Source organism: Chaetodon trifascialis, chromosome 20 (assembly GCF_039877785.1).
Source record: "Chaetodon trifascialis isolate fChaTrf1 chromosome 20, fChaTrf1.hap1, whole genome shotgun sequence".
In the NCBI taxonomy this organism is placed as follows: domain Eukaryota; kingdom Metazoa; phylum Chordata; class Actinopteri; order Chaetodontiformes; family Chaetodontidae; genus Chaetodon; species Chaetodon trifascialis.
This window is the reverse complement of record NC_092075.1, coordinates 17564528-17578512: the sequence shown is the minus strand read 5'-3', so window position 1 is coordinate 17578512 and position 13985 is coordinate 17564528. Positions and strand designations below refer to the sequence as shown.

Sequence of the window (13985 nt, the reverse complement as noted above, 5' to 3'; positions counted from 1 at the left end):
GATCATTTGGAGCTGCACTTTTCCTACTGCAACATGTCAGAATGTTGTCAGCGTCTTCAGTGAAAATGCCTATTTAGCATTTAACAACAAAACTGATGGAATGAACAAAACAACCTTATAATAAAAATAATAGATTGTTTTTATTGTTTAATATGTGACTTGAGCCAGATGATTATGAGATTACCTGTGTTTGTCTTGTTTAGGTCATAACACCGTCACAAGCGTGGACTCCTGACTCAGCATTAGTCAGGGTTCATCTGATTTTGCACACTGAACGTCAGACAACTCATTACTTGGTTTGATTTTGAGACATAATAAGGACGATACTCAAAGAGGTGTGTGATAAGGACCGAGAACTCACCATGAGGGTAGTCCCAGCTGCTATACTCTGGAGGGAGGATGAGAGAACAGGAAGTGGGGACAGGAGTCACGTTTCCCTCGGTGAAGAAAGGTATGGTGGCCCCGGTGGACACACAGAACAGTGGAGCAGATGCATCAGGCCGTCGGTGGCTGGGAGGAAGGGCTGCGCCGGGTGCGTAGCTGAAGGCGCTGGGGGACATGGTGACCGGCTGACCTGATGGATCCTGCTGAGAGTGACTCTTGGTGGAAATCTCCTCACTGGCCACGGCCCCTGCACACAGCCCCTCCTCGGGCTCCTCCTCTGCCGGTGGGGCGCTGGGTGTCACGCCAGCCGCACAGGGCACCATGGTTGCGCCACAGTGGATTGGACTGGGGGGCATGGGCCTTGACGGAGACAAGTTCACAGCAATGTTCCCAATGTAGATAGGCAGAGTGACGACTGCATCTGGAGATTTTAGTGACACCTGTAACGCAAACATGGCTTAGAAAAGGAGCGAGGGCCTCTGTCAGATTTTAAATGACATTTTGTTTGAATCAGTATTAGCCTGTATCAGGCTTTTCACAAATTATTTTAAAGGTTTTTGTTCAGTAGGAGCCAGTGGGCTGGACTAAGGCATCATTGGTTTTGGTGTTTTCATGGGATTTGAGGACAATAAGAAAAAATAGAAGCATTATCTTTTGAATATACTAAGTAAAGCAGCCCAGCCGGACCTGTGAGACAAGTAATTTCAGTTCAATCCTATCAGCTTTAGAAACACCTTGTTTACTCACAGAGACCTTACTTGAAATTAGAAAAGACATATTTAGCGTTTTTAGACCCAACAGTGACTACCTGAGAGGAACTGCTCACAGGGGAGCTACCCTAAGATACCTTCAAGGGCTGTTTTCTGTTCTGTTTTCTGTCTATACCAACACGTATACTGAGGTGACGCAAGCTGGTTCTTCAAAACATACCACAATTTGTCTGTATTTGGTTCCATCTTTAAAGGCTACCGTCTCTAGCTGTTGTTTACACTGCACACATTTTACACAGGTTTTTAAAAAAACAGATTTTGGTATCATTTTGACAATATTCTTACATGTGTAATGACTTCAGAAAGAAAAAGCAATTGAATATTAAATTAGAGAGGGACAGTACTCTACAGTGAGTTTCCAATGAGTGGGTGTCATTAGCAATTCACTGGATTCACTCAGGAAGCGTTGAATACAGTAAACAAAGATATTATTCATCAGCGTGTCAAGAGCTGTCCTGTCAGAAAACAAACCAGGACGAGCTGAAAAGAACATGTGCCATTATGCGTTTTTTTGTCCGTTTCTAGAGCAGTAACGACCCCTAACATTAAACAATGCTACTTTACATATGCTGCATCACTTGAAGAGACAATGAACGTTAGAAGGATTAGTGTGCACACTCTCTGACCTGAATGAAATAGTCAATGTCTATGAGGCTGCAGCCGGCCAGCGCCGACTGAGGAAGAGGAGGGACGATGATCTGCTCTCGCCACTCTGCGTGCTTTCCCGCTTTCACTCCGGCTCCCTCCACCTCTGCGATGGTCCGCAGGTCAAACACAGGCCGTTTGGTCTTATAGGTCACTTTCTGGAAAAGAACACAAACATAAAAAGATGGTGACTTCAAACCATTTCACCCACCTCTGGCTTACTGCAAGGAAATGTGTTCCTTTGATATAGAAAAAAATCTCTAATACAGTTATCTTGAGGTACAGAGAGACTTTATGTGCACCCACATGAAAGGATTAGCTCTATGAATGGTTATGTTCGAAGCTCCGGAGTCCCAGCAGAGATTTATTATATGTCTCTCAAAGGTCGATACCTCTAAAATGGAAATTTCCGGGGGGCAGAGCACACTCATAATAATGGTATTCGGGATTGGTCAAAGGCTATAAAGACACACATCTGAAGCTTGGAGAGGTGAGATGATGTTAATGGCATTTGTTAAGTGCTGTGGTTCTCATTTTTCATCTTTTATTTAATGATCTATTTCCCTTCGAATACAACACCTAAAAATCCAATTCAGAAAACAAGTGAGCCTGTTGAGAGAAAGGTGTGTAAAAAATATAATTATACTGATTATATTCAATAATCTACCTGTATGAGACTGGCGAGTACGCATCCCGTGTCCTTCCCAGACTTGTTGTGGATCTCAGTGGCTAACTTGATGACCTGACCAGGGATGTAACCCCTCAAGTCACTGCGAGCTTTCAGCATCAGCGTCCCCGTCTTCACCAGGAGGTAGCTGAACTTCTTAGTGGTCACAGCGTAACTTGGATGCTGCGGAGACAGAGTCAGAGGATAGCTGGTTGTTTGTGCATCATTAGTGATTAAGAAGCCTCATTAGCTAATGGTGTGCTGATAATTTATTCCTGCTTAATTCCAGAGAACCAAGAGACCAGGAGAGAGTGTGTGATAAGTAAGTAATGCAGCAGAGTGAAGTAGAAAATGAATTAGATCCTGCTCTGCCATGAAATCAAATAAGCCTCGACCAAGACAAAGGTTGATCTAATGAAGAGATACATTACAGCATTTCAAAGTTCCCTCTTCTCTTCTGTCTCTACTTTATTCACCCCTCGGTTTACTCAGCAAGAACAGAACAGCAGGAATTATTGTGTGAAGGAAGAAAACGAGCATACAGGTAATTAAAGAATAGGCAGATTTGTGCACTGAACACTTACTTCAATGTCGGGCACCTCATTGAGGTTAAGCAGGTTGAGTAGGTAGAAGGGCCTCTGGGCTTTGTAGTCCTTAGAGAAGCGGGGCGTGTCAATGGCCGCCCTCACACGGTAAATAATCTTCCCAAAGGGTCCCTCATAGGAAGTCGGAGCAGCAGCTGAAGAGAGATGGGGAAAAAGACAGCACAGACATTAGTTTGACTTCAAAGACATGTGAAAGATGGCTGAATCCCAACATTTGCTTTATTAATCAATAGGTCACAAAAGTAGCACTTTTTAAATAGGGGTTTTACAACTTGCAATAATGCGATGTCTGAAAAAGCAAGATTCATCAGGGAAGGATTTAAAAATATTTTATTTTCTATTGTTACCAGCAGGGGAAAGACAGAGCTGAACTCTTCGTCATTATTCATGCAGACCTCCATCAGAGCTGAAGTGAGCAGAATTTCCGACTAATTACTGCGCATCTCATCTTGAACTGAAAGGACACTGATTGTTTTTGTGACTTGAGGAAAGGGCAGTGAGGGAGGCTGGAGGGACGGAAATTTAAAGAGAGCGAGCTAAAAAATAATTATTTGGGAAAGTCGCAAAGGACGTCTTGACATTATGACGGACAATTTGCAAAATAATTCCAAAACAGGATGTTCAAAATGGTGATTAACGTGTTGTCAAAATAAGAGCTGAGCCACTCTCTCACCCTCTTCTACTGTGTCCGTTTCCCCCCCGACACTCATTCAGATGTTAATGTCACCGAGGCAGGCGGCTACTCCAGGGACAAGTCTGCTGCTGCTGTCAATAAGAATTAGCCTTGAGAGGTGGCTTGTTGTTTCGCTGCAGACAGCTTGGTAGCAAAAACAGAGCTGAAGATGGACCGACAGGGGCAGACTACAGCAATAGGATGACTTTCCCTGGAGACACAGCTCATTGAGCTGCTGCTGGCTGCTGAAAGAGGAAGAGGATTCTCCAGACTGACTTGTTCCTTTGAGCTCAGGCAAAGACCTTCCTCTGACTCTCTGAGCTGCTGCTGCTGTACTTGAAGGTCGTTCATGGTCCACAGAAGACAAATCCTAATGACTTTGGTGGTCCCCTGACTTCCTTTCATTTCTTTGTGAAATGTCTCAATAAGTCCGGGATGTACAACCACGACATTTGGTATGAACATTAACATTCCCCTCGGGATCAGTTGTAATCTCGATGGTGATCTGATGACTTTTGAATTAGCACCATAATCAGGCCCAAATTTCAGTTTGTGCAATACTTTGGTTTATGACAAAATACCTCCAAAGCTAGCTGTACCTTATGTTTAGTACTGATTAGCAAATGCTAGCATGACAGTGAACATGGTAAACATTGTCTGCTTCACATCTTTTGATTTGTCAATCACCACATCAATGCTTACTTCACAACCAAGACTGCAAGTAACCTTTTTTCAAACTGTGCTCAAGTACGCAAGTAACATAAAAAACAGGTCATGATGTCAGGAAAGGCTTTTTCTTTGCTAAACAAGGAAGTAAATTGGTCCTGTTTGGAAGTAACCCTTTATGTGGTTTCAATATGTCTGGCTTGTCAGGAAGAGCAGGCCACATTTCTCAGAAGTAGTTTGTACTGCAGCCAGAAACACCTCCACATCCCACACCCTCCTCCCTGCTCAGTACTGGTGTTTTGAAATGTATGACAGTTTAATTTCATCAGAGGATATTTGGGGATTTGACAGTATCCCTTGTCTTCTGCTATGGAATCAGATAATCATCTACTCACTGGTTATTCTGTTTATTTCTTTGAAAACAAGGATGTTATGCAGCTGCTCATCTACACTTGGTAAAAGCTCACAGCAGGCTGTTAAAGTCTATCACTTGTTTTCATCTACTTTGTTCTCTCTTCTCTTCCTCAACTCGTTTATCATGTCTCTTTGGAAGGAGGCCATCCACATTCATTTTACCCTATTTATCCCTCCCTCCTTGCACTGACTTCATCTTAGCCCACGCCCTCCTCTTCTCTTTGAATTTCTTTGTTCCTGCAGTGAGAAATGATCAGGCCAGAACAACACCTGATGCCTCGACTCCAGATAAACGAGCCAGGCCTGTCAGAGGAAATTCTGTTAGTCACGTCCTGTACCGCTTTGTTAAAAAAGGTCTATGTCACCTCACATATGGCTGGACTGTGTATGGTCACTGTGCTCTGTTGTGTCCCAGTGATATTTGTTACTATTGCTTTAAGTGTAGTGAAGCATATCACATATGGTTAAGCTACACTGGAGTTAAAAAATGTTAGAAATGCAGCTGCAATTCTTTCCATTCATACCTTCAGATGTTTGATTTGAAAGAGAACTTACTCTAATTATAACTTCACCTCGTCTTTCCATTCTTTCTATTTGCAGGACATGCCTTGGTCTCTAACTCTGTTTTGTATGAGGCACAAACCACATCCTGCTACGCCCTTATCCATTCCTTTAATTAGCTGAAGAAAAAACATCCAAAACGTTTCACTGATCTCTCTTTCTCGTCAACTTTCATCATTTTTGCTTATTTTATAGCTTTCCCACAAATTAAGAAAGCAAAAAAGTTATCAAAATAACAGATTTACCATAAATGAAAAGTGGCAGCAAGATATGAAATGTATAAAAAATACAAGGTATGTAACATACTATCAACTCACGCTAGTTGCTAATATTTTTTCTTATTCTTAATCAAGGCATTTATAATTTAGATATGCACAAATGCACTCTCAGATACCAGTTTATTTAGTACACTTTCCTAAAATGAATACGGTCTAATACAAGAGTTGAGCCATAAATCTGACTATAATGAAGGTTATAATCAGTTTGTTCTGAAACAGTTTCAGAGAGGTGTTAAAACATAAGTGTGATCTATATTTGAGAGCAGGCATAATATCAGAGACACCAACATGATACAATTCAACAAAATGGCCATAAAGTTGAATTAAGACTAAAACAGTTTCCATAAAGGTAGAATTTACTGACTGCATTCACACTGCACCGTTATCCTACGCACAGTGTACAGTGCTTCACAACCCCTCTCACTCATCAGAGCACACACTTTCATACACTCATGATGGCTGAGCTGCCATGCAGTTGCTGACCTGCACGGCAGGAGCAAACTGTGGTTCAGTGACTTGCTCAAGGACACTCTGGCACAGTGTTAGGAGCTGAAACAGGAGCTGACAATCTGATAGCTGGACCGTAACTGCCATAGCTGCATTACAGGAAAGCACTAGAACTACTTTTTCAGTATTTATCATGGGTTTATGTGAATTCTTCACTTTTTACTTGCCTTAAAAGCAACTTTGAAGCATTACTGTCAGTGCAAACGCTCCAACACACATCTAAACAAACGTTTTGGCCTCTCTCTCTGTCTTTGCGTATGAAATGTTTAAGTTAATCAGTGTTCACGTGTAACGTCTATCATTGTACGTACTCTCTATGTGCTTTGATGCTAACATGTTTTCATCTCTACAAAAACCTTGTCATCATCATCTCCTCCTCAACAAATCCTGTGTAAAAAGTCAGGATTTGTTCACTCTTCCTAAAGACCTGATGTGGTACAACTCTTTTTTTTTTTTTTTGAGATATTTAAGAGCATGTCAGTCTGTTTGCTGTACCAGCAGGGGACATTAGGAGGCACTAGATTCTCCAATGAGCCACTTATCACTGCAGTTAACATGTCCTGTGCTGTTAGCTCTCAAGTCTGAGGGCCTGAAATGAGGGGAGGGCGAAGCATGGGGGCATGAAGACCAATTAAACAGTGACTGCACAACAGGAGAGGGAACTAAAAATAACCCGCACCCCCACTGTGCTTCAGCCCACGCCTCGGAGAGTGTAAGATACCAGACAGACACTGTGTGCCCTCACAGGTGGCAAGCATGTTAAACCAATCTTTGTGTTATTTGCACGGCTGTGTCATTGTGGGTTTTTGTCAACTAAGTCTACGTCAACTTAGCCAGATTTCGAATGTGTTTGTGAACAAGTGAGGTGTGGAATAAAGGCGCATTATCAAGTTAAGGCAACATAATTGGCATGTTCCTCTCGAATCTTCTAAACATTAACTGCGTAATGGTCCTTCACAGACCGCTGGTATCACAGATCTCCATGTGTCTGCTTTGTGTTGCAGACAAAGGACTTAGGGCTGAACACCTTGTAAGTACACATGGAAGAAAAAGTCCAGCGTTATCAGTCGTTATCACACCTGCATGCTCCTTTCACTGACGTCATCTGGCCCAATGATAAAGCAGGGTCAACTATTATGGGAACTGAGGCTGTGGACCCAACATGAAGGAATGAGGTTAAGCGAGTCATTGTGGTTAATCACATACTCACCAGGAATGAGAAACTGGAAAGGGAAATTGTGTTCGCCTGTTGACAGAGTTCCTGTAAAAGAGGAAGGTTTATCAATTACGCAGTAATAGAAAACAAATAACAATTACTGCCTGGTGGTTTATGCTTCCACAAACCAGTCTAGCTGCATTTATATCCACGTCTGTCCAGATTCATATATGTTGTGAAGACTTTGAAGGAATTATAAAAAATGTGTATTAAAAAAATTATTTAAAAAAGTATTAAAAAAAGCATATTTTTTGGTGAAATGAAAGTGATCACTATTTTTACATGTATGCTTCCAGTGAATAATCTCCAGTGAGAATCATTTTGTCTTCACTTAGAGACTATTTTACAGGGAGCACAGAGGACTGATAGAGAGCTTCATCACATGGCGCACCGACAATCACCTGAAGCCCAGTATCAGCAGAACCAAGGAGTCTGTGCCCAGTGCTTCAAATATGGATGTTGCTGCACAAAAGCAACAAACTGTTAAAAGGTGGATGCTGCACACACATCTTCAACCTGGCAGCAGAGAAGATCTACACAATCGGCACTGTTTCAAGGTGGACGCCTAAGATTAGTGTCACTAATTCAGTATCTGACCAAATGGGAAATATGCTCACAATCTCCCCTTCTGACCACCAAAATCACATCAGTTTGTGCCACATTTGAAGAAATTCCCTCAAGGCATTCAGGCGACAGACAACCCAAAAACATAATGCCTCCAGTCACAGCTGTCGCTGGCTCAGAGGCAGAAAACTGCTAATGACTTTTTTACAGGTACACTTAGAATGACAATTCTCAGAGTTTGGGAGCTTGGTATCCCATTGTAAACGATGGCCTGTGGGCCTGGGCCTGTGGGGCTCACCCACTTTCCCAGTAGGATGGAGTGTCTGAGACAAACCAGCTCTTGCTGTTCAAAGACATCTGGTCAGAGATGTCTTCTGTAGCGAACGAAACTAGCAACTGAAACCAATCAGCCAGCATCACAGGAAGTGATGAACTGTTGGTTGTGTAGCTGGCAAAGTTGGAGCATTTCTCAGCAAAGTTAATCAATGATTTACAAGCACAGTGAGGCCAGCAGTGATCGACCCAAGACTGAGTGCATTTTTCTCCTGTTACAACATCTACAGGTCAACAGCATTGTACCCGGTCCGTCCTTGTAGATTAAAGGCTGCTACATTTTCAGTCGGGGAAAAGGGATTTTCCTACTGAAGATGCAATTCTTTAGAAACTGGTCACACATATATGACTCATTTTTTAAGCAAGAATACATAACTTCCTAAAATAGCTTGGCACTATAGTTTGTAGCACACATTAACACAGTAAATTGAGCTCTGATGTCCCACTATGACTGTTGATGTTGACAGTCCTGAAGGCTGAAATGCCATCTGAATAACAGAGAAATGCATAGCCAGAGTGTGCGGTATTTTTCCCTCCTCTCAAATCAGGACAGACCATACTTAAAAGGATTGCTGGTTTTGGTCTTTTTATAAGATTTGTGAACAATAATAAAAATAGAATATCACCAGCCTTATGCTATAATTATGTTGGCATAAACAAAGGTATCCAGAAACTCACGCACACTACAGACATAAATGTGAATTAAAATGTATTTTTACGCATTATGATTCGATCAAGAAGGAAAAAAAGAAAAGCTGAGGTGCAACAATGTTGATCTGCAAACTTTGTATTTCTGATGTTATCAGACAACACAGGGTAAAGTGAAGCAGACCTTAAGAATATTTTGTCTGAATAAGAACTTTTATCCTTGAAACAGAAGCTCTTTTATCTCAGTTGGTTATTATGCTGCTTGCAGTGTTCATATATGGCACCAGCTGGCTCCAGTACTCCACCCAGAGAGCATTTTTAAAACTTCTGCAAAAACTCTTTGCAAGTGTTTTCTTGTGTTTTCTAAGCTTATCAGGAAGCCTGATTCCAATGTTTCCACTGGGCTCATTTTATTCATTACACACTCTGTAGCTCTGAAATCAGTAATGATCCACTCATTCAAATTTGGCCCTTGCTGTATTAATTACATACTGTAATGAACATTTTTCATACTTGTTTACTTCACAAGCTCAATTAAATTGAGAACAAGAGCACCAATATGGGCTCTTCCATCCCTGACACACTGAGAGCACCTTGAGCCAACCCTCTAGATGAGCTGACAGCCTAATTAAATTCTACTAGACAGCATCATGTCTCACCTCATTAGGGAGAGGCACAACTTTTTCCGTTGGTCTCGGTTTCCTGAGCTGTGTGTGTTCATTTGCATCATGTTTACTGCTAGAGGAAACAGTCATGTTCTGAACCAGCACTGTGCAGGCGCTACTGCCACTTTGTATAATCAACTCCAGAGAGCCTAGCTAACACAGGTACAGACAGAAAAACTTTTTAAAAGCACAATGAAGGAAAATGATGACGAAGGTCAATCATAGAGAATTCTAATCCATTTACCTGCTGCACTAATGACTAAAATGAAGACTGCATTGCACTGGAGGGACAAAGCAAAAACATCAGTAATATCAGGAATCTGCAAGTCAAAAAAGTCCAAAAATAGTTTAAACTGAATTAATAAATAACTTGCTGTTCATAGTCCCAGGAGGATGACCTGTAATGACTCTGATGATCAGATGACATTTAATCTGGTGCCATCATGAGCACAAAATGCCAACTTTTCACAGAAATGATCTCCATGGTGCCAGTTGAAAAGCACCACGGGACCTTTGAATGTGAACAAATTAATCATCTTTTAACTTAAAAACAATAACAAAGAGTTGAAATTCACAATGTTATGGTAGATAACTAAGATAATTTATCTTACAGTATGAGTAATAAACCCAGAAATAATGACTCTGAATGAGTGACTGCATTGTACCTAATAATGCTGCTCAGTCTGAGTTTTAAGTCTGTCCTCATTTAGAACTGACAGACAACAATACTGTCATGACTTCACTTGCAGAAACTGCAGTTCTGATGATTAAATTCCTTTTCAAACACAATGACAAACAAATACTGTCTGTGCACAGACGTGCAAAGTACCATCAATCATAATGTGAAATACGAAAACAAAGCAAATGCTATAGTAATTCTGTCTCAAGCACAGTCTAGATATTAGGCTGCCTGTTTCTCAAACAAGTCTCCAGTGAGACCACAATCAAACTGCTGTCCCACTGCAGTTAGAAGGAGATCCTTTTTCCCTGAAGGTCATTAACTGAGAACAGTGACAGGATGAAGAGTGGACGCTGACATCACGTGTCTTCACTCCTCTAACCGTCAAGCATCTATGGCATACCACATTATCAGTCACCCAAAGTGAGCGTCGCTTTTTTTGTGAAAGAGTGTGTGTGTGCGCGCGTGCGTGTGTGCGCGTGCGTGTGTGCGTGTGTGTGTGTGTGTGGTGGTCCTCTGTCACCCTTCCTGTCTCGCTCTCCGTGTCGCTCGGCCCTTGGGGCCATAGCAGCCCATTTTCGGAAGAGAATGGGATGGGGGGAAATGGCAGAGATAAGGGGGAGCACAAAGGGAGGGTGTGTCATGAATTATTTATGTCCTCCTCTGTTTGGAGTGTGGTTTCTCTGGCATTTTACCACACGCTGCGTGAGATGCTGAATGAGTTTTACTCTTGCGTCAAAGATATATGAATTTGCAAATATGTTAGTATGGTGGTATTTTTTCATTTTATTTTTTACTTGTCATATTGACTACTGCAAAGTTTTTGTATGTCAGAAGGTGTGTGCAAGTAGTCAACAGTTGAGGTTTGATACCCACCCAACTGGTTTCTTTTGCAGTATTACTCATCATTCAGCAAAGGCGTACCCTGACTTGTCGGTAGGGGTGGGAGATATGGCCAAAAACTTTTATCACAGCATGTGTAATTTCATAGCATGGCAACAGCATATATCATGATAGAGTAATGGTTCTGTACATTCATTTAAGAAATTAAGAAATAAGCAGGGTAGCAGTACATGCACTGTGACTGACACTGTATAAATACAGCTTAAGGGAGAGTTCCTGCGATGGAAACAGTGTTGCCAAATCTCTACCAGTGGATACATTTCTACCATCACACAGCATATACCGTCATATTGCCCAACACCTCCTGGTGGTAGGTTTACCACACTCATACTGACCATTTGGCACCCTGCAGATCATGTATATGTTTTTCCTTTCTAAATCGTTACACAAGACATGTACTCATGAAAGTTACCTAGAAAATATACCTGTCATAAATGTTTTGGAGTAAAAAGAACAATATTCTCAGCTGAAATGTACTGAAGTAACACTTCAACATTCTGCTGTATAGTATGCAGTATAACAGTCCGGTGTACACTACATGTTGAAGAACACAGTCCTGAGGGTTAATCATTGAACTCTTTCTGGGTGTTTTAACCAGCATGAATTACATGCTCTCATGACTGACATTAAGTTCCACAGTGGAATTTGCATTTTCAACAGATTTCATGCATGCTCGGCACATTTCACCTCCTGGCTGTGGGCTTTATCGACAACACATACAAAAGATGGAAGATCACGCTCACAAAAAAAAGATCCTATAAGCTCTATTTTCAGCGGGTGAGCGGGGCCTCAGTGCAACACAGCAGGATGGTACCCTGAGACTGAGGGAAAAAATCTAGACCTGTCCTCTGTGGAGTACGTCCAGGCTTCTCATCAGACACTGCTGGACACTGAGGACCATGTCTCACCTCAGGGAGGCAGCATGCAGAGAGGCAGACTGGAACATCCCTGCATGGGAGTGCTACTCTAACTGACAGAGGCTGTAACTCCTTTCTACAGGGCTGTAAAAACCTACTGCTGCCACAGTGAGATTAAGCCTGTTGCAGCAGATTTCCCATAAACCAAATGAAGTGAAAGGCAGGAGGCTTCAGTCACATCATACAGTGATGTTATGACAGGGAGCTGACATTTCAGTGCTCTCAGAGGGATAAAACAGTTTGTTTCATATACAGGATTTCCAGCAGGGTATAAAGTCACATACACGTGAAAGTGATGTATTGCTGTTAAAGGACCATACTGGTGTTTTTTCAGGTTTAGATGATTTAACTTTCAGCATTGGTTTCCATTCACCGGAGTGCACATGATATGAATTATCTAGTAAGTAGTGAGCCCTCAAGAGTGTACCAATATGAATGAAGATAAGAGCAGCCGGGAAAGTCAGAAAAGTGTCTGCTCTTGGAGTCATCACCTTTGTCAGCAAGAGACAGCGTGCTGTTGAAGTACTGCTCCTCCAGGGTCCACGCGCTGTCGTTCATTTTGTTGGAGATTCCACATGAGCCCTGACAATTCACCTTGATGGCTGTGAAAAGAGGAGGGAAAGCAAGAGTCAATCTACTATCACAAAGAAATGGTCCGAAGTGACTTCCAACATGGCCATCAGTCTGCAACTAATGCTTATCATTATTTATTCATCTGCAGGTAAATAATCACAATAGGCGATGAGCTGTGTTTATATCAACAGATGAAGAAGAGGAGGAGTAACTTAATCAGGGTAGTTGGGAAACTAAAGCAGTTTCTGTAAGATGCTTCAGGCTTGACTGATCTGGATAATGGCAGTGGTTGTTCATCACCTATTGCCTCATGTTAGACCTGCGTTTTGCTGGGATGATGATGCGGTAATGCTTGTGATCAAGCAACAGGTTAGATAAAGATGAGGTCATATTAAGATTAGTGATACTATAGAAGAAGAATGCTGAGAAAATGTGTTCTTTTTGTCTATTTTGCTGCCAGTGGATGAGGTTAACACCAGAGCTGTTCTTCTGTGCTGCTGCTGCTTTGGGCACAGGAAATGATGTTATCGTCTCCTCATGCTTGATTCAAAGATATCATAGATAGCATCATTTTCACTCCACACAAGCCTTCAAAAGTTCACACTGGTGCTGGATATGTTCTGTGACAGACATCAACAGACCACCAAAAATACAAATAAAAATAAATAAATAAAAAATAAGAGAAGTGAGCAGCAGGAACAGCACTGCAGCTCTGCAGCCTCCCTCTTTCTGTATCACCCCTCCTCTATCCCTGTTGTCTCTGCTGATCTGTCTGTGAGGAAATGAAAACCCTCTGATAATGCACGCACACTCACATACACAAATACACACAAACCCACCCACACACACACAAACAAAAGCACATACACACTCACAAACAAACACAAACACACATGCGCGCGCGCACACACACACACACACACACACACACACACACACACACACACACACACACACACACACACACACACACACACACACACACACACACACACACACCATAAAACTGTGACAGAAGCCAGAGGATTAAACAGAAAGAGGGCCCAGTCTCAGTGTTATCTCAGCATTCTGATAAGCAGACAGACAGACAGACAGACAGACAGACAGACAGACAGACAGACAGACAGACAGACAGACAGACAGACAGACAGACAGATAGATAGCTAACAGGGCTAAGTATCAATGTTTTGTTCCAGTGTTACACTTTACTTATACATCTCTTTTTTACCATTTAAAAAAAAAAAACTAAACTTCTGAAATGCATCAGTAACAGCTGTGTGACATTACTCCGACAATACAGAACATAAAATGATCAAT

At 41.9% G+C, this 13985-nt stretch overlaps 1 protein-coding gene across 1 annotated transcript in view; it reads right to left on the bottom strand.

The window, feature by feature from the left end:
• arrdc1b (arrestin domain containing 1b) overlaps nucleotides 1-13985 on the bottom strand; it is a 33054-nt gene that overhangs the window by 3576 nt on the left and 15493 nt on the right. Inside the window, exons 2-7 of the mRNA XM_070989399.1 lie at nucleotides 12587-12697; nucleotides 7381-7431; nucleotides 3051-3205; nucleotides 2467-2649; nucleotides 1781-1957; nucleotides 362-824 (exon numbers count right to left, since the gene is read on the bottom strand). Of these exons, the coding sequence (XP_070845500.1) occupies nucleotides 362-824; nucleotides 1781-1957; nucleotides 2467-2649; nucleotides 3051-3205; nucleotides 7381-7431; nucleotides 12587-12697 (1140 nt within the window). The remainder of the gene's footprint in view (nucleotides 1-361; nucleotides 825-1780; nucleotides 1958-2466; nucleotides 2650-3050; nucleotides 3206-7380; nucleotides 7432-12586; nucleotides 12698-13985) is intronic.